At 36.3% G+C, this 23,466-nt stretch overlaps 1 protein-coding gene across 2 annotated transcripts in view; it reads right to left on the reverse strand.

Moving 5' to 3' along the window:
- LMBRD1 (LMBR1 domain containing 1) overlaps nucleotides 1-23,466 on the reverse strand; it is a 71,629-nt gene that overhangs the window by 11,143 nt on the left and 37,020 nt on the right. For both annotated transcript variants that reach the window (XR_003527909.1, XM_027645014.1), the window contains exons 8-14: nucleotides 20,981-21,106; nucleotides 18,693-18,845; nucleotides 12,483-12,547; nucleotides 11,612-11,714; nucleotides 10,377-10,481; nucleotides 8,129-8,278; nucleotides 2,692-2,767 (exon numbers count right to left, since the gene is read on the reverse strand). Coding sequence is in view for 1 of the 2 variants with exons in the window: in XM_027645014.1 (XP_027500815.1) it covers nucleotides 2,692-2,767; nucleotides 8,129-8,278; nucleotides 10,377-10,481; nucleotides 11,612-11,714; nucleotides 12,483-12,547; nucleotides 18,693-18,845; nucleotides 20,981-21,106 (778 nt within the window). In the remaining variant the exon portion in view is untranslated. The remainder of the gene's footprint in view (nucleotides 1-2,691; nucleotides 2,768-8,128; nucleotides 8,279-10,376; nucleotides 10,482-11,611; nucleotides 11,715-12,482; nucleotides 12,548-18,692; nucleotides 18,846-20,980; nucleotides 21,107-23,466) is intronic.

Below are 23,466 nucleotides of genomic sequence, written 5' to 3' on the forward strand. Positions count from 1 at the left end.
TTAAATGGAACAAAATAAAGTGCAGAGAAGACAAATCAATATTTGTATTTAGTTCCAGTTCAATAGTTTACATAAACCAGAAGACAATTCAAACTGCAAGTGCTTGCCCAACACCTTTATCTTAACTTAAAGTTATTTGCATCTATTTTTGTCCATGTCTAATATCCTTAAAAACAAGGAAAATTGTATTAAGATGTCCAGTTTCTACCTCTGAAATAAGTTTCACTTGCCAGGATACTGTCTGATCACAGAAAAGAATAGCATCTAAAACAGTTATTTTCATTAGTTTTGTTCCTAGGTATTACAAACAGCAGGTATTTCAAGGTAACCACTACATTTCCGCTTTCTAAAACTGACTGGATGAAACAGTGAATAAAGTGTCTTCACTAATGCAACTTTTTTTTTTTTAGCATTACAAAATAAAGTTTTCTTTCATTTATAAAAACATTCGAATGACCTGACTATCATGTGCAGTTAATACAACTCCACTACAGCCTTTTCATTGCATTAACGTTCACATTTAAGAAATGCCCATCCATCTTCTACTTACACTAAGTTAGCACAGGACAGTATATCAACACCTTCTCCACCTCTTTCCTATAAAGAAGGGGGAACGTGACTCAAAGATTCCCACTGCAACAGCACGTTAATGATGACAAACCAAAGCCATCATTTACACAGACCAACTCTTGTATTCAGCACATCAGGAGACTAGTTTTAAGCATCAGCTATATTGTCTCCCTCAGTTAAAGTAAATTAGGAAAGAAAATAAAAGTATTAAAAGTATTCAAAAAATCAAGTATGGGTGCAATTTCATATGTTTATAAGGAACTGGGGTTGGACTGAAATAATTAAGTAGCAAAAACTGAGGAAATCGGACTATTTTAATTTCTCACACAAAAGTCAAGACCAATGAGCTTTATCAATGCCACTGAGTAAATTCTCCCAGCAAATGGTAGCCAAGTCAAGAAGCTCTTCACAAGAAATAAAAACCTATACAACTTGGTCAAAGTGATCTCATTTTGAAAGATAACAGATGTTGTTCTTCTAAATTCTGCCAAAAATAGAAGTTTCTATTTTAATCACAAAGATACAGCAGCCTAAATGTGAGTTGAACAACTATTATTGTCAAAATAGAAAAAACACTTGAAACTGCATTAAGTCTAAAGATAGCAATCAAAAAAATGGATGAATGATTTAAGTATGAGGGAAGACAGGAGACAAATTCATTCCCCCTAGGAAATGCTATGAACCATCAGGAATAAGACTAACACATACATACTCAATTTGAAGATAGTGTAAATACAAGGGAACCACCTTGCAAAACAGACCATGGTCTAACAGATTACAAACAAAGAACTAATGGTCCAGTTATCTCCACTAGTATAAAATCTTGTCCAATAACAAGTAGGAAAAAACCTGAGGAGCTGTTAAGATCTTCTAGAAGCAGTCAAAACCCAGAAGTTACAGAATACTGATAATAAGAGGAGAATACAGGACAACTATTTACCTTTTCTATCAATTAACAAACATTATTAAACATTTTGTAAGTATATAAATGCACACATAATACAACTGCTCTTCATACAGAGGAGTTGAAAGTTTGCCAGAGTAAGAACAACTGAAAGCTTGGGTCTGAAAAGATCTGGACCGTTCTGAAGGCCATAAATCTTTTGCTGAGATCAAAGCAATCAATATAATTGATTGTGACCTTAAAGAACAGTATCAGTATTGCAATGGCTGGTGCAATTCAGACTGTTTCAAACTGTGAAAAAACTGTTCATATGCGGAGGGAAAAGAAGGCGAAACGTAACACCGCAAAAAAAAATCCAGTATGATTTCAATTAGTTTGTATTTTTTTTAATGAACCAGGCTAAAACTCATTCACACCTTTACTCAAGTTTCAAAGACAAATAAACACCAAGTAAAATGTTACTAGTCTCTCTAAAAACAAATAAAAATATCAACATTAAGACGTGCATAGATGGAAAGTCAAGGAACACTTCAGAATTACCTATCTGCTTGATAGTCACTACTCACAGCTCTAGAATATTCATAATATATCTTCTGCCCAAAGGTCAAAAAGGGATGGTTAATAACACAAATGAGCAAGAGTTATACTTGATATTATAAGGAACAATAATTCAGAGGATTACATGAAAATAATTTAAGAGGTCTAGTTCCACTGGTAGTGTTGCTCATGGAAGAGCCCATGTCTACCTATTTATCAAAATTTCGTAACTCTTATCTGTAAAGTTCCACTAAGAATTTCCAGTTCCACTAATTTCAGATCTTAGTTTTCCTGAGTACATTGAGAAATTTAATAGAATACTTGTCTAGACATTTCTATGGTAAACATATACACTGAAGTGACACTTCCCATGCTAAGCTATTCACCAGCTGGGAATTATTGTCAACATCTTGTACGTACACATTAAAGCAAATGAGAAATTTTAAAGCTAAGTGGAATGCTTTGTTGTCCAAAGGTTCTACTAAAAATGGTCACTTCTTCAAATGAATCAAGTAAGCTTTAAGGAAGCTATTATTTGGTCTTAGCTACATATCATAGCTTATTATTATATATTAGACCAAAGCAAATAAAAGCCATGAAGAGAGCGATTGAGTTTCTTAATACAAACAACCACGCACCTATCACATTAGAAATACAAGAAATAAATATATCTAACTCACCTTCAGGTGCATCTGCATCACAGTCTTTAGATACAAATGTCACATTCCTTGGTTGGCCATCAATTGTCTGATTACTCTGCATTATAAATATGGAAAATTAGTCTATCAGCAATGTTCGTCCAATGATAGTCCCCAAACCGAATACATTTCCAAATAAGTTTTTAATTTTATCAAAACTGTGTTGACAAAACTCTTACAATATTTAAACAGATTGTTTTTTGAACAGTATATGCAGAGTAAGCTGTAAATGGTAAAACATGAACATTTTTAAGTACCCTTTCATTTTAAAAAAATATAGCTTGTGCTCTTTTTGAAGACACAAAAATCAAATTTCATCTCTGAAATTAAACCTTTTAACTGTCCATAAAAGGAATCTGAAACTCAACTTTGGTGCTAAAGACACCATGAAAATATAAGGCTTCCATAATGATACCGAATGCAATTCTCTTCTGGTCTAAAGGTCAGATGGTAATATCCAACACACTTAGCCAAAATGGAAAAAGACAAATTATGCCGAAGTTAACAATTTAGAACCCAAATGTGCCTGCTTAAGTGGCCCAAATCTTTGGAAACCCAACCCTTTCAGAGACTGACATGAACTCTTTATGTACCACATTTTTGAACGAGTGAATAATTTTAGCAGAGTCCTTTGTACTACATTGATTTCTTCATACATTAATTCATTTTAAAGGGTCTCATACCTATTTTCACCTTCATGATTTCCTAAACAGAAAGCCCTCTAAAGAAATCAGTAATGGTCAACACCTTTTATCCTTCAGACTGAAGAAAATATTCCTTAAAACATACCAGCAATCAGTACAAGCTGGTACAGAAAACTGTCTCTCTGACAGCTTAATTGAGAAAGTTTATCAATATTAAGCAAATACAGCCTTCACTGTGAACATTCAAGAGAAACAACCAAGTGTCTATCCTAAAGGATCCTTTAGGATAGCAACAGTTTATATCTCCAGTTAATTTTGATTCATGCAAAGACAAGGAAGTGTGGAGACCACTACTGCCTCAAAAAATATGGATCCAAAAGGAGTATGATTAGTCACAGGAATTGGTGGAACCAAAAGCAGGAGGACAATGGACAGAAACAATAGGAAAAGAAGACATGAAACTTCAGTTATTCAGTGTACATTTAGTAGTGGCCCATCTCCGGGATGTACTCCAGCTGGCTGTCACCATTACAGCTTACACTGTTCAGAGAGTGTTTCTTTCAAAGGACAGCATTGTACCTTGTACAATGTGTGCCCTTACACAGGGCATACAAAACCCATAGATCAATCAATCACAACATGGTCATTTCAAAAATTTCACCTTCCTTATCTTTGTTCACTTTAGTATTTTAATAGTAGGGTTTTTCAAATACAACCTATGGGCTTTGTTTGATAACATCTATGCTTTTTTCTAGGTCTTATATCAGTGTTGTTCTCCATGAACACTCCTGCAATTTAAGACATTTTTAGCACAACTACTGCTGGAGGAGAACTCTTAGTGGTCTGTTATCCCACTTAGTCCAAGGCTGAAAGCTGGAGGCATCAAGGACAAGCATGAGACAAAACCAAGTACAGCACTCAAGCATGTGTGCTGTAAGAGGTGACACATTTTGAATACTTAAAAAAATAGCAAGCTATCATATAACAGGTTAGGTTACAGCCTGTAACACCAACATAATTTGCTCCTGCTTTATATTCAGGATCAAGAAATTGAAAAGACCTGTTTGCACACTTGGCCATCTAAGGGATACTTCTGGACTCCTACTGCTGACAGAGACACTCGGGGTCCTGCAGTTTAGGTCCACTCCTACAAATTATCTATGTGATGGCTGAGGAAGGAAAGTGACTGTTCCCTGGTTAAGGACCAGAGCACCAAAAGTATCAGTGTCACTCATGGCATATGCTGGTCTTTTAATTCCAGTCTGTGTCAGTCAAGTCCTAAAGGTCCACTGCGTACAAACATCAGCAAGCAACGGTCTTTCTTTCAGACAAACACAAAATAACCTTTGACCTAGCTGAATGGAAATAGCAATTATACTTGAGTATGGGTAAAATTATGATTTCACTAGAAAGCTGAGAAGGTGGCCTGGATGTGGATAGAACTCTGTGAAAGGTTAAGAAGAGACTCATGGCTGATTAGCAGATGTCACAAATTGTCTTAATAGGTGATCCCAAGCTACCCTGGGTGTTTGAAGAGCTATGAAAGTTGACCAAACCTCTACACAGGGACTCAGTTGGTAAGGCCACTATATCCAAAGGAAACTTCCAAAAGTTTCCTACAGACAGCATAGCTGAAGACACTTTTGATGAACTGGGGTCACATGCTTTGAACACACCGGTGGTCAGAATATTAATAAAGCTAGCAGCCCAGGTCTCACTAATGTTAATTGCCTCATAAGAGCTCCACTTTTCTGTACATACTCAGTTAAAAGGAAAAACCACCAGCACTTCCAAATTAAAAGTTCTTGTCAAGAGTAAAAGTCTCCAAAGGAAACAGTTCAAAATTTAAACAGGAATTTAACCTGCCTAATGCATTACTATAGATTTCGGTTACAAATTAGTTTAATAGGTTAACAGATTGGCAATTACTGTAGAGCAAAGCAAGGGGAGAAGTACTTTTACACACTGTCTTTCTGTGAGCCATCAGATTGTAATATACATGTTTATTAGCCCACCTATCCACTAAGCTGACTTGGAATAATCCTCATTTTTTGCTTGTTTTTTTACACAGTGCTGGTTACCAGTGGTGTTACTTTAAATGATGAAATTGACAGTGGTGTGTGAGCACAATAAAAACCTAGACTGTCCAAGTGAACTGCTGCATACAGCTCATCATCAGGAAGCCTGCCATGTATAGGTCACTTGCCCTGTTCCTGTGTATGTTCCTGGATACTCTTACATCCATAATCACCAATTTGTAACTGTTAAGAACCTCTTCATTGTTAACATCCACAGAAAAGTCTGTTGCTCCTCTTCATTCCCAGACACCACCTCTTCTCATTTCTAAATATAAAAATCTGACATGCAGTTGTCAGGGTAGTCAGACAGAAAATGTGTCTGGTACATTCTGAAACAGTCTTTGAGAGGATGTTGTCTGAAGACGTAACAAGTAGATAATTTGGTATGCCAGGGAAGTCCAGATGAAGTTTACCAGCATATTCTTTATGCCTTGTATTACTTTAACAATAAAAGCAGTTTCTACTCAAGTTGTAATATGTACTTTAAGCACAGCTCTTTGAAATGAAACACAGGAAGCTGAAGGACCAGAATGGCTATCTTGCCCACAACAATTTTAATCCTTTAAATGGAAAGTTAGAACTCTACTCAACCATTTCAGCTAATCCTTCTTGCATTGCTGACCAGGATTGTATGTCAATAGCTGTAAGAATGACACAATAGCCTTCCTACTGCTGTGCTCTATTCTCTTGGCTCGTCTTGGTTACAAACTATGTATTTATGTTTGGATACTAATTGTCATAAACAGGTAACATGCAAGTGTGTGTTTAGTGTCAATCTTTCTGCCTCCCTCAATATACACACATTTTATTTTATTTATAAAGTAAAACAAACTGCTAACTATAGCTTTTATTATTTGTTTTTTTCTTCAATGTTCCATGTTATCTGCCAGCTTTATCACAAAAGATTCCTTTCTCAGGTCATTGCAAGGCCTAAAGACTAGTTTGGTAGGACCTTTAATGAAATTTTCCATCCTACCCTTACACCCACAATGGCTTTGCACTGTAATTGGAGATATACAATCATTCTACAACATAAAAAACTGAACTGCCTTTTGCAGGCACTTGAGCTCATAACTGATATTGATATATCTATATGATGTTCTAAGTTATATACATAGTATGTAATCATGCCAGGAGTTCTATGTAAACTCACCATATAAGCAAAATGCTTTCCTAAACTTACTTTCAGATTAGTTTTTTGCTGCTACTACTCTAATTCTGACAAGTTGAGCCAATTTATAGACGCCTACTGTGGTTTTTTGTATTAGTTTATTTTGTATTAGTTACATCTAGCATAAAATCTAATAAAATGTATTACACTTCTTAAATACCAAATACTCAAATCCCCTACAGTGATTGTATTACTGTGCTTGGATTGACATGAGGATGACCAATTGCCCCTTACCAGACAATTGAGATGTAAAGACAGTAGGAAAATAGCATTTATTGAATCCTCCATTTCCTGCAGTGACAATTCTACCACATCAACTCAACACATTTAAGTTGATCAGGTTCCTCATCTCCAGCATGTTTAACACTACTCCAATTTCAATTTCTCCTTTTGTAATCCTTTTGTACCAAATATTCTGTATCCACCATGTAAACCGAAAGAATTGATAGTGATAAATCACAGAATTTACTAAATAGTCACAGCTGAAGGAGGTCAGTGTGTGTTTTATTTTGTTTTTTTTTTTTATTTTATTTTTAAAGTAGTGTGCTCCCCCAGAGGTACATCCTCCTGGAAAACTAACTGAAGTATTCCAAATGCTCAAAGCAGCATACAGTTACTTCAATCTCATTTAAATCCCTTCTTTTAACTACTCTGGCTCAACTGTTTTGTCTGTGAAACTCAAACACCAAACAGCACACCAGGAGATCTTGACTTCATTGTGGCTGAATAAGCAACCAGTTCACAACCTGGTCAGCTGAAGACCAGATCTAATAAAAGTCTAAACCTGCAGGATATCAGACCTTAATAGACAGATGTCCCTGAAACCTCTCAAGAGTCTTATGATATGTAACATTGAATTTCCCCATAAATACGCAGCCTGCCACTCAAACTAAGATGAAATACGATAATTCAAGTCTTCAGAAGATAAAAGACTTAAATCAAAACCTTGAAGTACACAAAAGTGCAATAACAAAAGCAGACACTAAATTTTAACTGGTTAATACTGTAGATTTTAGAGAGCAAGAACTGCATGGAGTTTCATGAAGTTGGACAGTCCAAAGTGTCTTAAGTGTGATTAATCAGCACATACTTTGCTCCAGTGTGATGAATTTCTACTGTAATAAGTTATCTTTGTCATTCCTCACAAATATGCACATAAAAACTATCATCTGTGGATAACACTGATTTTATTCTCTACATAGCCTTACACATTAAAAATAATCCTCACAGCATACCAGTACAAAATCCAGTGGACGCTGGCAACTGTCTTATCAGAAAGAGTAAAGCAAAACTCAGGAGTTTCATACTGTCTGAAGATAACCCAGAAATTAAGCTGTGTAATATGTAGTACAACTGGTTTCTGGCTTGTGTATTACCAACAGACCTACTAGTATTTAAAAAAAAAACAACTAGCTACAAAATTCTCTTCAAAATCTGAGAATGCGCCTGACTTTAAGAGTTCCTGTAAACAATACATTTTTGGATGCAGAAAATTTAAACATAAAATAAAAAAAATGACATCTCACCTGCACCAGGTATTTCTGGCTTCCATACATTACATATTGTGGAGCAAGACTGTAAATCATGTAACTTGTATGAAGAACTATCAACAAAAGTATCATACAGAGAAATAAGAGTGCTTGAGGTCGAGTTTTTCCTCGTCTGATTTTATAAAGCTAAAACCAGAAAACAAATATTAACACAACAAAATTATTTTTTTTCCTGAAGACATTTAAAAACCTCTTTAATTCAAATAATAGTTTTAATTCTACTGCCAGAAGTGGGAGGTTGCTAAAATGATCCTCTGGCAACTTAACTCCAGTGACTCAAAGCAGGTTTTCAGGGGTATTTACCTAAATTTCAAAGTACAGCTGTTTAAACAAATTAAGTACTGGTTGTATTAATGGCCCAAAACACCTACACACCAGTAACTAGTAGGAAGATTAAAATGGTGTTGCCTATCACAAACTGTGTATACTTATAACAAACTGTGCCTTGGTTTGCCAAACGATATTATGCCCTTTGGTCAAGGTGGGGTGTCATCTATCACTACAGCCCCAATTAGATCTAGAAACAGAGGAAGGAGTTATGAGAGAGCATTCCCAGGCTCTGAGGAAACTTGCCCACCATATGGTGGCTTCTTGTTCATTTAACATTGCAGGGAACAATACAATCCCTCATTGTTATTCTGTAGATACCACTGTACTCTCTAATCCCTAAGGGCTTAACCTGAAGACAGTATTCAGGGGAAGAAGCTGGCACATGAGGGGTAAATGACAGAAGACCAAAACCAATACTAATCTCACAACTCTTTGCAAAGATTGATGGTCATTGTTCAAAATCTGGGGTGTCACCACACGAAAAGGTGACAGTTTTAAAAGGAGAGTAGGCACATAAGCATGGAAATATTTAACCAAGTATCACAGGCATGACTGTCACACTATGGGACACAAAGCTGCTTTTTCAAATACTTTTTTTTCAAATATATTATTTGCTTAATATTTAGATATGCCATATCACCACTGTACTCTTTTACTTCTCATGAAGCTACACTTGCTTGTCACATCTGTGAGATATTGGATCCAAACCTCACTGAATTGTTGATATGGCTCAAAACCAACTCACTGTGAGTGTGTGTGTGGAAGGGCTGGGCCTAGACCTGCAGGTAGGTGGTAAGGTTGCCGTATCACATAAGGCTTGCTCAGAGCACATAGCCTGCAGCTAAGAGGGCTGGGTCCCTGAGAGCACATGGCAGAGCTGAAGGCTTTGTAGCGGGGCTGTCAGTCAAGGCAGACCTGCCTGGCAGCCCACCCACAGCACACCCCTGCAGCCTGTGACCAGCTACAGCACAGCTCACTCTGGCCTGAGGGCACTGACGGGATATCCTGCCTGGGAGGGAAAACTGAACCATATAAATACATGAGACTCCATCTGAGCTCCCTCTCTATTTTCTCCTGCAGCCTGCACCATGTGAATCATTGAATCTTGTTGGTAACCACTTTTCCTTTTCTCTCTCTCCTCTTCTATTTCTTCTTTCTTTACTCTTTTAATCTGTTCTCTTCTTTTACTCTTTTCCTTCTCTTGTGGGTAGCTTAAAACCAATGAATTGTGTTGTACTAAAGCTAGTATATTGATTGTTTGTGCTGGTTTTTATTTTTCCTGTGGAATGGGTTTTTGTGCTGAATGTTTTAGTGAAATATTTCTTCTTGATTGTATTTTACTCCTGTAAACTCTTTTGTCAAAATATCTTATTTTTCTCACTAAATTAAAAGAATTTCTCTTAGAGAAGAGCATGTGACTCTTTCTCTGGATAAAAATTCGAGATTATAACAAACCAAAAGGCTTTTAAAAAGTCTTAAATAAAATGTAACCACTCTGGGCAGCTTATGGCTTAAAATCTGGAGTGTAATAACATCAATGGCAAATCAAGCCCTTCTGACTGCATGCACATTTCAGATTTTGACCATAAAATTGACTTAATACTTCCAGTACATCAGAATCATATGGCTTTAACTTAGAAAAGTCAGAGCCAAAGTGACACTGATTAAATACTTGAAAAAGAGTCAGATGACTGTACTGCTCAAACTGAAACATCAGTTTTGGTCTGATAACTAAGCAAAATGAAACACCTTCCAAAAGCAGTGCAAATTGTACACTAGGCTTCCACTCACTAGACATACAGATGTATTTATGAAGCAGTACATAAATATATTCAATAGCACACATTTGTTAAATATCTGCGTATTAGAAACTAAACTCTTAAGTCATATTTACCCTTATCCAGAAGAACCATATACCCATATTTCGAATCCCTGCCATTGAAGTGAAGATAAAGTACATAACAATAGTTGTAATAAGAATATAATCAAGTGGAAAAACCTAGAACAAAAACACAAGCAGTTAAGAAGACAAGGAAACAAGCTCTTCTCCCACTTATATCTAAATAAGTAGTTTCTACTTATAGCGTCTGTGGTAGCAAGAGTCCTATTTAAAAGTTTTACATAGCTGGCTCCAAATATAGCTAACATAGCTGGGTGCTAATAGAGCTTAGACAATTAATTTGCCAACTGAGCATTTTTCTTAATTTAAAACTTGTGCTAATTTTGAAGCATTATACATTTTTAGGCCAAGAAATACTTAATTCTTTTAAATAGAAAGTCTTAGAATGGAAAGTCCACAGTGACAACAATCATTTTAGGACTACATAGGCATTCTATCTGTGACATTTTTCTGATCATATTTGCATACAAAATTTGATTTTTATATTTACATTAATAACAGCTTGAGAATACTGCTGCTGAACACTACTTTGTGCAGTAAGCTGCAAGCTTAGGTGTTCAACAATTTTAAAACCCTGTGGAAGAATGCATTGTGCTGGCCCACTGTACCAAGAACACGGAAATAACTCAACTAGGGGAGAATAAAGCACTAGCTTATATTAAGGCTTTTCTTTTTCTTAGTTTACCCATGAAAAACTAAATTTGTACATGGACTTGTTGCCTTTCAACTCTACGGAAGTTAACAGTTTGTTGGGTTTGTTTTGAAAACTAATTCCTTACTCTAACATACACAACTGCATCGAGGAATATATCTTTCAGTGTGCAACAAATATATTAAAAAGTGGAAAAGTGCATTTACTTCACTGAAGAGGGCTAAACTATCCAGTACACCAACAACTAGAATGTAGGTAGAGCACAGGAAAAAGTTGCTTTTATTCTGTACATAGTAAACACAAATGCAGTCATTCTCCATTGCCACTGTGTTCTCATCACGTAGAATTTAAGTTTCAAGCACCACCTTCCTTCCCCAAACAAGCTTCCACCCAAAAAGATTTTCATATCAGCAACTAATAACTAAAAGTTAGTAAGGAATTTGCCTCGCTTTTACTGAACGCACATGTAGGCAAATGTTGTTTTAATTAACTGCTTGGGGAGAAGTTTGCCTTTTGACAGTTTACCAAAAAACAGAGGAGCATCCTTACATATATATATCACCAATTTTTTACTTACTCTTTGAAGAACTGGTAACAACATATTCAATGGATTGGTCAGATTAGTTCCTAAAATTATAAATCCTGAGTCGAAACCAGCCGAATGTAGAGCTTTGTCCAAACTGCAATAACCGGAAAAGTTGGGTAAGTACAACAGTTCTCCCAGACCTTCGTCTTCACTTTAATCTAAAAGGGCAACTAAAAAAAAAAGCCCAACTAAGCCCAGAGACTGATAGCTTTCTAATATCTATACAGATACACACTTTGCTTTGTCACACTCATTGCACTTGTTCTGAGAAAGTTACATTGATTTCTGCAGCTCCTCAGCATTTTAGCTTTTCCCTAGTTTGGGTCATAGAGCTTATTTGCCCAGTTTGAAAAGTTAAACGTGCCAACATTTGAGACCTCTGGTTAGTGTCACTCTTTGTTGAAATCCACCAGATCTGCAGCTGGCCATATTGTTTTCAATGCCATCAAACAATTACTATGAAATGGACATCATAATAGATTAAAATATGTCACTTACTGCAAGAATTTAAGCACCTGTTACCCAGCCAAGAAGTATCTATGTGCATCAAGATTCATTCCAGCAATCATATTTTGTAGTCTGAATTAAACTTTCTTAACATATATGCTCAATTTCTCTGCTGAATCAAAACAGTTTTCAGCAACATACAGTCAAGTCAAGCTGACCCACATTCTTCCTTCAATCTGTTTTAGCACATTTTGCTCAGTTTCACTATATACTATTATAACGAGAAATGCAGCTCTAACGACAGAAATGTAAGGTAGAAAGCAAACCACCTCTTGGAGCAAACCACCCCAATTCTGATGTTAGAGCAGAAACTAGGTAGTTTAAATGGTTAAGGAAAATGCTGAAGTGTACTTACTTTGACAAGAACAGAGAGACAGTGAAGAGCAGTGCCACAATGATGAAGAACACTCCCCACACAATCTAAAGGTAAAAATTAAAAGCAATGTAACTGAAAGTACTTTCAATTGATGCAAGAAGTGAAGAGTCGTCTAGGTTTCAGTAAGGGACGAATGAGCTTGGACACTTCAGAGCTTAAACACATTTGAAACAGTAACTGTTTGGTAAACAATTGAGAGAAGTAAGAACAAAACTTTTACTATGTTAAACACAGTTTATGTCAAGTACATCACATTCTCCAGTGCAATACACAAGTCTACCCCTTAAGTCAAAGGTGTCATTAAGAAAAGAGATGACACATTACATCAAATGAATGCAGCATTTAGCAGAATGCACAACCTGTACTTACTATTACATGGAAAACCTTAACTATATACATGCATATAGCATTATTTAAGGTAATTAGAGATTGGTGCCTTGACCACTACACCTGTGTGCTCATCTTCCAACATGAGGCAACCTGTGCACACCTTACAAGGAACATCTCACCTTTCCCAAGTAAAAGCTCCCTTCTGTAGTGCTACTCCAAAACACAGTGACCAAATCACTGGGAGCTGATTTTTCATAAAACTCAAGTAACCAAGCCCAAATGGCAGGTCTTGATTAAAAACAAAAGGAGAGTGTTTTTATTATGCCTACCAAATATAGCAACTTGAGTCAGGGATTCATTCTCTAAGCTGTCCTCAACTAGAGCACCTCCCATTGTTTTTCCTGGGCTACAAGCTAGTTCAGGAAACCATTCTCCACTTTGACAGGTTTTCTCCCTCAGAATCTTTTCTTTAGGGAGGTTGGGGGATGGCACACAGAAGTGAGCCTAGACAGTAAACCCGTTCAGCTACAGTTCCTAGAAACTCAAGTCATGGAATATGACCAAGTAAGCATGCTGAACTTCCTCAAACAATCATGTTTTCAGATAGTTAGACCTGAGACCTAGACAGACGTACTTCCAAACTGTACATGCAGGAACATACTGCATGGTCTTCCACACGAATGGGAGAGTTTCACCATTTAAATTATTTTATTAGTCCCAAAACTTGACACACGCCATGATGAAGAGGTTAAGAACTTCATCACAGCTGCTCATTAAAGATACTCAGAGTTACAATGCTATTATTGTTCATTTAATTCCGAAGATAAACTTCAAACAATATTAGAACATCACTTATAAAACAACTGCAACTATGTAGGCCTTATTAGGTATAGATTTAGAAACTAATACCAAGGTAAGCATTAACTTGTGCATTTCCACATAATTAAGTGTACTAAGATTTTACTTCTCCACAGCAAACTCCCACTAGGTATTAGCTGTACAGGGAACAGATGTTTAAGCCAACTAAGACCAAGAGTCTTAATCTTGCTTTACTTCATTACTTTCTGCTAGCTATGGTCACTAGACTGGTATCCATATCCCCTCTTGAATATGCTTATCTTCTGAAGTGACGTCTAACACTTAGATAAATCATTGCCAAAAAGAAAAAAAAAAAAAAAATCACTCCTTTCCCCATTTTACCCTCTACTGTAGTCCCATTAAATACAAAATTGAGAGGCTAATATTAAAAAAAAACAAAAAAACAAAAAAACAACTTCATTCTACTTTAGTTCATCCTGTATGTCCACAGTACTATTAAGACTACTGAACCATAAATTATTTACAGTTTACATCAACCTATACTTACATAACTCCAAAGCATCACCTGACTTAGGCTTTTCACAGAAGAGATCCTTGTGTCCTTGTCTAGGTTTTCCTCATACTTAACTGACTACAGACAAAACGACACCTCATTTCCAGCATATTAACCAACACTCAGACTAACATACTCAACTGACCACGTCAGTTCAGTACCATTTTGTATCTGGTTAAGGGAAAGAATAAGTACTGCCTTTTCCTTGCCCACCACATAAAGCCTAAGATGGGCTATAAAAAACACTACAGCAGGAGCTATATACTCAGTGTTGCCTTTTACTTGTCACCTATAGCAAAAGACAAATACACAATCTTATCGGGACGATACGGCACTGCTATTTACTAGCTTTAAACCAACTAGAGTATCTTCAAATATTCTAGATACACTTCACCATGAAAATTTGCAAAATAATTTTGCTTTGTGTCACAGCATAAATGAGAAGGAGTTCAAGGTCTTGAGAACATGATTACATGTTCAACTTCAGAGAAGAGGACAGCAATAAATCAAAACCTCTTGTTCTCACAACAGGACTATTTATCAACTGATGCTGAAAAGCTTTTAGTACTAGAAGACGTGAAAACAAAAGCCTGGCTTTCAGCCAAACACACAGAGGAATTTAGTAAGGTCATTATTTTTTAAAAAAGGAACCTTCAATGCATATTAAGAGAAGTCTAACTTCCAATGCAAGACAAACTTTTTTCCTACTCCCTAGTCCTTTTGAAAGCAGAACCTCAATGCAACCATACATCAAGCTGTGTTACCTCCTACACTACAATCAGTTTGAACTGCTCCATTGCCAGGCCATTTCTTGATATCCATCAGCTACAAGATCCAGGTCCCATACCCAGTAGTACTCAATCATTTGCACTGTCACTGGACAGCGTTCAGAGCTGCTGCTTGCACTTACATCACTGATCACCTCTAAGTGTCTGCTTAGGTCTTCTAATCTACAATCTGTTGTGCAAGGTAACATGCATACTGCTAACTGCCAACAAAAGAGTGAACTATGCTTTTATGCAATACTGCAAATATTGCAAAAATAATGAGTTGAAGCAACACTTACTAGTATGACTTACACTGCTGTCTGAAATGAGCTCCTTGAGCATCTTAATAGAAAGCCTCTGCTCAAGCAAGTAACGACACAGCTAAAGCAGAACACAGTAGGAACTGGTTTACTTAAAGCTTTATCTTACATATGAACCCATGGGATTAAAAGACATGGTTAAGCAAAAGACAAAACAAAAATGTCAATATAGGCATTTCTCAACATTAAAAATGGAAGCACACTTCTCCTAGATCACAATGGAAAGTTGAATCACATTCCAGTTTAATATGTCAGGTCAAATAATTGAGGAATAACTTAGAAATATCAGAAATAATTTAGAACTATCAACTGATTAGTGTATTTTTCCACTGCTACTGCACATAAATAAGCCACAAACTAAGAAGTCTTTTCTGACATTTTTCATGTTCTGTTTATATCATTTTCCCTGGTACTCTCTCTGCAAGCTTCTAAACATTCTAACCCTGCATCACTCTTGTTTGAATTATTCAGAGAACTCTTTGCCTCCTATTGCTGCTCCCTAATCTCAGTCAAGGTAAGCTATTTCAACTGTGGATAATTCCAAAGTGTTAAGATAATCACGGAATTTCAGACTTCGATTACTCTTATGGAAGAATGATCCATAAACAGTTCGCACTTGTTTAAAAAGCCTCAAAAATAGCTTCCAAAAATTGTTAATATTGGCCCTGTAGACAGACACCAAGCTCAACAAAAGAGGTGTTGCAGCACCAAGGGAGCAGACATTCCTCTCCCAGTCCATTAAGAAGACCATTCTGGAGCAGAGAACCACATTGAGCCCATGGAGAATCCCACACCAAAACAAGTGGTTATTTTCTGAAGGAAGTTTCAGCCTACAGAGATCCCACATGCTAGGTGCTTCTGATAGGAACTATGGTCCATGGAGTAGACCCACACTGGAACAGAAACAAAGCATGAAGAGGACACAGTAGCAGAGTAGAAATATTATGGATTCATGGCAACTCCCTATTGCCCATCCCCTCTGTGCCACAGAGTCGGGACAAAAGGAGAGAAGTGGAATCTTGGAAAGAGTGAGTGCGGATCTCTTCACACAGATCTCAAAAGAGAGCGCTTGATTTACTTATATTACTCAACTAAGGCATCTCTTCAGTTTGTTCACAACTGTTGTGATGTATCCCATGAAAATAATGATGCAATACTTGCAATTTACCATTGTTGAGTAGACTTCGATGTTTCACATCCTATAGTCTTGTTCGCACACTGAACAAAAACATATGTGCTCTGGAGTTTCTTTTCCCAAAAAATTTTTATACTTATCCCTAGAGCAATACCACATTTCTCCTGCTGCTGAGAGTATCAAATAAAAGCATGAGAAACCACAGTAAAGAAAGGAGAAGCAGGAAACAGTACGTTTTGTAGGAAGAAATTAGACTAATTCAACATGACTTGACAACCCCATGCTGGCCAATACTCATTTCCTTGGGATCTTCCAGATCTGCTTCTTTTGACTAAATTGAAAAACTAACTTCATCTTTGTGTAAAACAATCAGTCATTCTCCAAACTTAGTTTATTCTACGTCAAATAAAGCTTATTCTTCAAAGAAAAAGTTTTGCTTTTGCTTAACAACAAATCACATAGATACTTAGCATTAATAAAACAATTAAAGCAAGAACATTAGAGGACACTATGCAAAGACAATCTGATTACAAAAGCCTGAATGGAGACACTAAGTTAAGACTGTAAAAGACCTTGATGACTAAGAACATCTCCTGAACATGTTATCCTGTTCTGTCAGTCCCAGTAAGAGTCTGCAACTCCCATAAATGTGACCATCCCAAACACAAAGCAGAAATACAGTTCTCTTGTTCCACAAGAAATGGAATTTCTCTTGAACTCTGAGAAGTAGCCACATTCTTGAACAGTAATATACACGTGGCACTGAAGGTGAAAGTGTTGTAAAACAGTAAACAAAGCCCCAAGATACCTTCTGCACTTCTCCATTGAACAGAAGTATTATCTGTGGATATTGAAAAGATTTTTGTCTTTTCTTTAAAGCCACTAACTGAATGATTGATAAGTTAAGATATTTGCAAAGACATCCCAAATGCTCTTAAAGAAACAGTAAAACAGTTCTCCAAGAGTTAAGATGTAATTAAGTGATAGACATTAATCACCTTCACAGGACAGCTCTAGTCAAAGTAAACAAGTTCGCTAACGTGCTTCATAGCACAACCCTAGTCTAAGTGAAAAACTGTCAGGAAAAATTATCCACCTGCAACTCTCCTTTAGTCTGCGATTCATGAGTCAACAATTCACAGTGACTGTCACAGTTACTGAGAGAATAAAAAGCATTCAAACCACAAAAATAAGGAGGCACTTGAATACCATCTTTACTGTAGGTGATAAGCTGTAACTAATGATACTGTACACTATCCTACAAGAACACAATGAATGGTTAAAATCCTACAGACAAAAAAGATATGGCCAATACACTTGTCAAATTTGAGCTTAATATGAAAATTTACAGAAACTACATAACCTATACTGAATATTTTTTGAATCAAAAGGAAGCATCCAAACTGTTAAAGTGAATAGTTACGGATATTTGTACTGTCAATGAAAGGGCTAAGTCTATGCTTCTAACGTATCACAGCAAGATAACTCTGCTAAGAATTTCACAATGAAAGCTTTTGGTCAACTGCAATTTCAGCCCATTTCCATTGGTACTTAGCATTAACAGTAGCAGTGACAGAGGAAATTGCTTATAGCCTGCTCCCCTCTACTCAGTTTTCCCAAAAGCAGCCTATTGCTAAAGTTTCTTCCTACATCTAGTTGGCAAGAAATATTTTATCTAGCAATGCTGTTCATAGAAGTATGAGTTTTTTAAAACCAAGTATCTACTGAAAGTCAAAGTCCTAAGATCAAAGGGAGACCAAGATAAAAGCTTTGCCCAAATAACCATCTCATGTGCACTGGTTAAGTATTACCACATAAATTTCTATGTAGTTAGCTTACTATTGATCAAGTAATTCCTTGGCAAGTCGCTTATTCCAAATGCATATATTCTCAAAGCATCTCTGACTTCTGATGGATACATGTAATTGAGATTAACCCGACAGCTATAGAATTCTTCCTTCTCCCCATTTTCACATTTGATAGAAAAAATAAGATATTCTGATTTTCTACGGCAGTAGCACTATAGTAGACAAGCTAGGATTTGTTCATTTTCAATCTTAATCGTAGTTGAGACAAATTAAAAGGTTTTCCAAGAGCTCAAACAGTGTTTGCTATAGGGCTGTCATTGTGTAATGTAATAGCAAATTAAAAAAAGCTGTTGATATTCAGGGTGGTAATTGATAAACTTGACCTATGACTTATACGGGAAGAAGAAAGCTGAAAGTTATTTCAAATTAAGTATCAAAAACTGAGAAAAAGTTTTACCTTTAAAGGTCGGATAGCTTCACAGAACTTTGTCCACCAGCTTTTCTCAATAGATTCCAAATGCCTCTCTCTCCTTCGAAGTGTCCTTAATCTTTCTTCTAGTTGTTTTAGAGTCCGTCTATCCCTTGATGACAGAGGGCGGCCATCTCTGCACTGGTTACCAAAAACAGTGCAAGAGATCAAGAGTCACCAAATCAAGAAAACAAATTTGATACCTAGTTTAACTATTTATAACTCTCAAGAATTTGTAGTATATAATTCATGCATATATAATTTCAATGCATATCAAGAGGATGAAGTGCAAAAAAGTCATAAGCTGCAACCAGAAGAATTCCTATTAGGTGGTAGAAACCACTTTTCACAATGAAGAATTAGTTGAGTGTACCAGACAGTTTGTTTGATAATTATGTTTAAGAATGTACTTTAATTCTGAGTCTTTAAACACTGAGTGGGAACCACTGCATTCTTGTAAATTGAGTAGCAAATCCTTAGATCTCAGTTACATGTTAATAAGCAAAAGCAACAAAACAGGTATTAGATAGCCAAACCAAAACTGTTTGTAGCATTGATGCTAGTATATTACAACCTGATACTTAGACAAAGAGATTCTTATATAGTAGGAAACGTACTACAACTGTATTTTAAAACTTTGAAATTCCTTATTAATTTTTCCCTTATTTTAAAACAGCCTTCCTGCAGATAGTGTAACACTTTACACTCAATAGAGTTAAAAAACGTTTTAAATAAATTTCTCAAAAATTACAAGACTAAGACTACTTTCTAGGCCTGCGAACACTTAAATTGGAGACCATAATGCACTTTTAACAGGAACACATTCACCATACCCTGTATAGCACCTCAGTGACAAACTTTTTGACAACAGTCAAGTTCCCGATCTGCAAGTTCAAGCTTCAATTATTTAAGACTAAGGAAATAAAGATGTCAGATGTACCAGTAGCAGTAGATCATACTACATACTGAATTTTTTCATTAGATTAAATAGCATACATACTTCTAGTTTTTAGTGTATACTACTCTCAATAACACTCACTTCCTTCACAACTTAATGCAAATGTAACTGAACAATTAAGATTTCAATTACAGAATGAGGTAGAATCCTGACCACAGTGCAAACGAATTTTACTTGTTTTATGGATTAAAGGTCATATTAAAATATAGACATAATTTAGTGACTTTCTACTTTTTAATCCTATGTTAGCTAGGCTGATCAACAAGACCAGTTGCATGCAAATTCTTGTAGTCCAACAAGATCTTCTATAATAAGTAATGATCCATTTGTCACATGTTTCTCATTTTTCTCATATTAATTTCAGTAATGGATGCCTTTGTTGTACTAGTCTGTACAAAACCAAAGCTTCATAATTTAAACTGGGGGAGACTACCTTTTAGATTTCATTATTCAACAAGGTGTCTAGAACATTGGAGGTGCCCACGCTGTGTACAGAGGTAAGACAAGTATCAAGGGAAGACTGTTGGAACAGTTTCAACATTGCTGAGGTCTACTATCACAGAGCACAACAACAGCACAGATGGACTGCCAGGATGGAAGCGAGGCATCTTAATATCCCTTCCTCCCAGTCAAGGCTGTGAAAACACTGGTCAACCCATTATATGAAATGGGTTGAAAAAAGGGTGGGAGATTTCCCTCATCTTGTTCGTAAAGCAGAAATCCTACCCTTCTTTGGCTTGCACTTAGACATTGTTAAGAGTGTCTTGCTTACATTAAGCACAGAATTCCCATTAGGGGCAAAGTCATCATGGGTTTACATGGGGATGTTTAGGATTTAGAACAGATTTCCATAAAGAAATTATTTATAACAGGAAGGTACATTAACTGGGAAGCAAGAATATCTGGGGTTGTTATTTATTCACACAGATGATTCATAGTTTGATGAACCTAGCTCATGACAGCTCTACGTGGCAAATATCCAGTGTTAACTACACTACATTGAGTAAGTATCAATATATTGGATGGCATTTCTAGCAGCAGACAAAGTGAGGTTACTATCTACAAAGCATCTCTTCCATCTAAGCAGAACTGGAGAAATTTTACTTGTTAACACTATTATTAGCTAGACAAAAATAACTACTACTGACAGAGAACCTAATCACTACTACATGTGACCACATTTGTTTCCAAATAAATAACTGCAAGCTATTCACTTCTTACTTGCTAGTCTTTCTGAGACAAACTCTCTACAGCATGAACCATAAGCTAATAAGCAAGGAAAAAATCATTAAGAAAGTGAGAACAGTGAAGACCGTACCTTTGATTTAATCCTTAATAAATGTTGCTCCACTTCTTCAATACCTTCAGTGTTCTCTAAACGTTCATAAGTTGCACTGGTAGTTCCCTTAATCAAGTTTAGAGGCAAAGCTGACATACCATAAGCCTAAAATGAAAAGGAAACAGACACATTCAAATTTTCTGCCATATATTTTCATCTGATAAGGTTGCTATTATGTCGTAGTTATAAGGTATCAGTACTGGTGTTTTTTTCACCCTTTTTCATGCTCTAAGAAAATCAACTATTTTCCTTTTTTTTGAGCAAAACATAACAGATATGCCATGCAAATTCCAGTATCCCACATTGTTCCAATGGTAGTTAAGTGTTTCCTGATTACTTAGAAAACAGCATGTGTTAAGACTTTGTATAAGCATGGTACACTGAAGATTTATCAGACTAGTTCTTGTGTTTTGTCAAAACGTTAACTTTCCCGCTTCAGGTTAAAATTAAAATTTTGTGCAATACAGGAATTCCTAGCAGAAGCTAGGTGAACACCTGAACTCTGTTACATTCTAAGACTGCTTAGATACCCATTCACATTCATAAATTTTGTTGGCATTTACTCCTCATCATAAATTCTAAATCATTCCAAGTGTTTGGCCACCTTCTACATCAACAGTACACCCATGCGAGGTCTGTAAGATTTGCACCAACATAAGAAACAGATATTTGAGGCAATGTAAAGAAGAAAAAAACCTCTATTCCCTCCCTGCTACCCTGTGATTCTTATAGATCAAGGCCAAGGTCAGAAGTTTCTCCAAGCAGTTTAGAGACATTAGCCATAAGCCTGTCATTTGTTTAGAGTGAATGATAGGTTATTCTTGGGGAAGACCTAAACAGGAAGGTTCTTTTCTCTCTCAATTAACATATGCAATTTACTAGAGTGCTGATACATGAACACTTGCCAACTTCTGAAAACAGAACTGTTTCGGTTGGAAAAGACCTCTAAGATCATCGAGTCTAACCTAACACTGCCAGGTCCACCACTAAACTATGTCCCAAAGTGCCACATCTTTGAGTCTGTTAAATACCTCCAGAAATGGTGAAGAGCAGTTTCCTAGATTTTCACAGGAATACCACTCCCTCCTTCAAGCTTTACATTTCATACTGAGAACAGATTTAACACAAATGCTGGTGTGTTAAAAATGCCACCTCACATGCTGTCAGATCACATGAGCTTTGTTTTCACAAGCCATGATTTGACCTGCTTAGAAACCTACTTAGGCATAATAAAGTCTTCACACATGGCACCCAAAGCAAGACAGTGTCCATTTTTTGGTTTTATTTTTGAATGTCATATACCCCACTACCAACACCCATTTCTAGGCCCATTTAATCAAGAGGTCTTATTTACTATCACTGTAGCTCAAACCCACACTAACTCTTGACATTGGTAACCATTTAAGATCTGACGGAGCCCACAAACTTCAGTTTGACTCCGCAAGCAATAATTTTCCAGAATTTCAATAAAAATTCAAGTCTGACAGCCTTGTTGATTTACTATGGAATTAGGTTTCTTATTTCTGGAGTAGCAATTACTAGTAAATTGTTGGAACAACGTCAGTTAAGTTGAACAGAGAGCATGTGTCTCAACAAGCTGCAAACCCAAGGAAACAACGGTCACTGATAAATCACTTAAAAAAGTTAAATAAGGGTGTAAGAGAAAAGTATTTTCCTTCAAACATTTCTTGCAGTATATATCAGCAATGAACCCATTCACCTGGAGCTCTGATAACTTGCTCTACTTGACTTTTTTCATAGCTATACAGCATCAGAATTTGGTGTCCAATAGGCTCTTAGAACAAAAAGTAGGCTATTAGCTATCTGCTCAGTGTTTCAGGACTTCACAGCTGATAGTCTCATTTGTAACCAAAAAACACAGATAAAAAAGGTACTTGCAGCACTGTTTACAGACTTACAAATAAAGTTAAACTCCCTTTTTTAAAATCTACAAAAGGTAACTGACAATTTCAGTTTCTATGTTAAAGCTTTGTTCTGTAGAAGTGTTATATAGAAAAGACATCTCTTATCACAGGCCAGTGACAAAAACAATTTCATGTTTTCCAAGACATTCTAGAGATTGTGGTTTGAACACAGCAAGTCAGACATAGGAAGGCCTACTTACAAGATTGAGTATTTTCAGTAAGGAAAATAACTTTGCTTATGATGGACTTCACAACTCTTCATAAATGTGTTTCAGTTCTCCCTTTAGAGTATCTTCTTTGAGAGTGTTAAGCTCTTTGCCACCTACATGAGCTAAAAAGCACTCCCCCAATTCTCTTCTCTGGGCCAAAGAAAGAATTCCTTCAACCTTTATTTATAGGTTGCTCTCTGTAACTCTGTAATCACTCGGATAAGCCTCCCCAGGAGCCTCTACAGTTTTCAACAACTGGGGGACCAAAACAAGACAGTATTCCCATATGTGGCTTTGGAAGTATCAAGTACAATGAAATAATGGCTATGTT

The sequence above is a fragment of the Corapipo altera genome, unplaced genomic scaffold (assembly GCF_003945725.1).
Source record: "Corapipo altera isolate COAL_440 unplaced genomic scaffold, ASM394572v1 2, whole genome shotgun sequence".
Lineage (NCBI taxonomy): Eukaryota > Metazoa > Chordata > Aves > Passeriformes > Pipridae > Corapipo > Corapipo altera.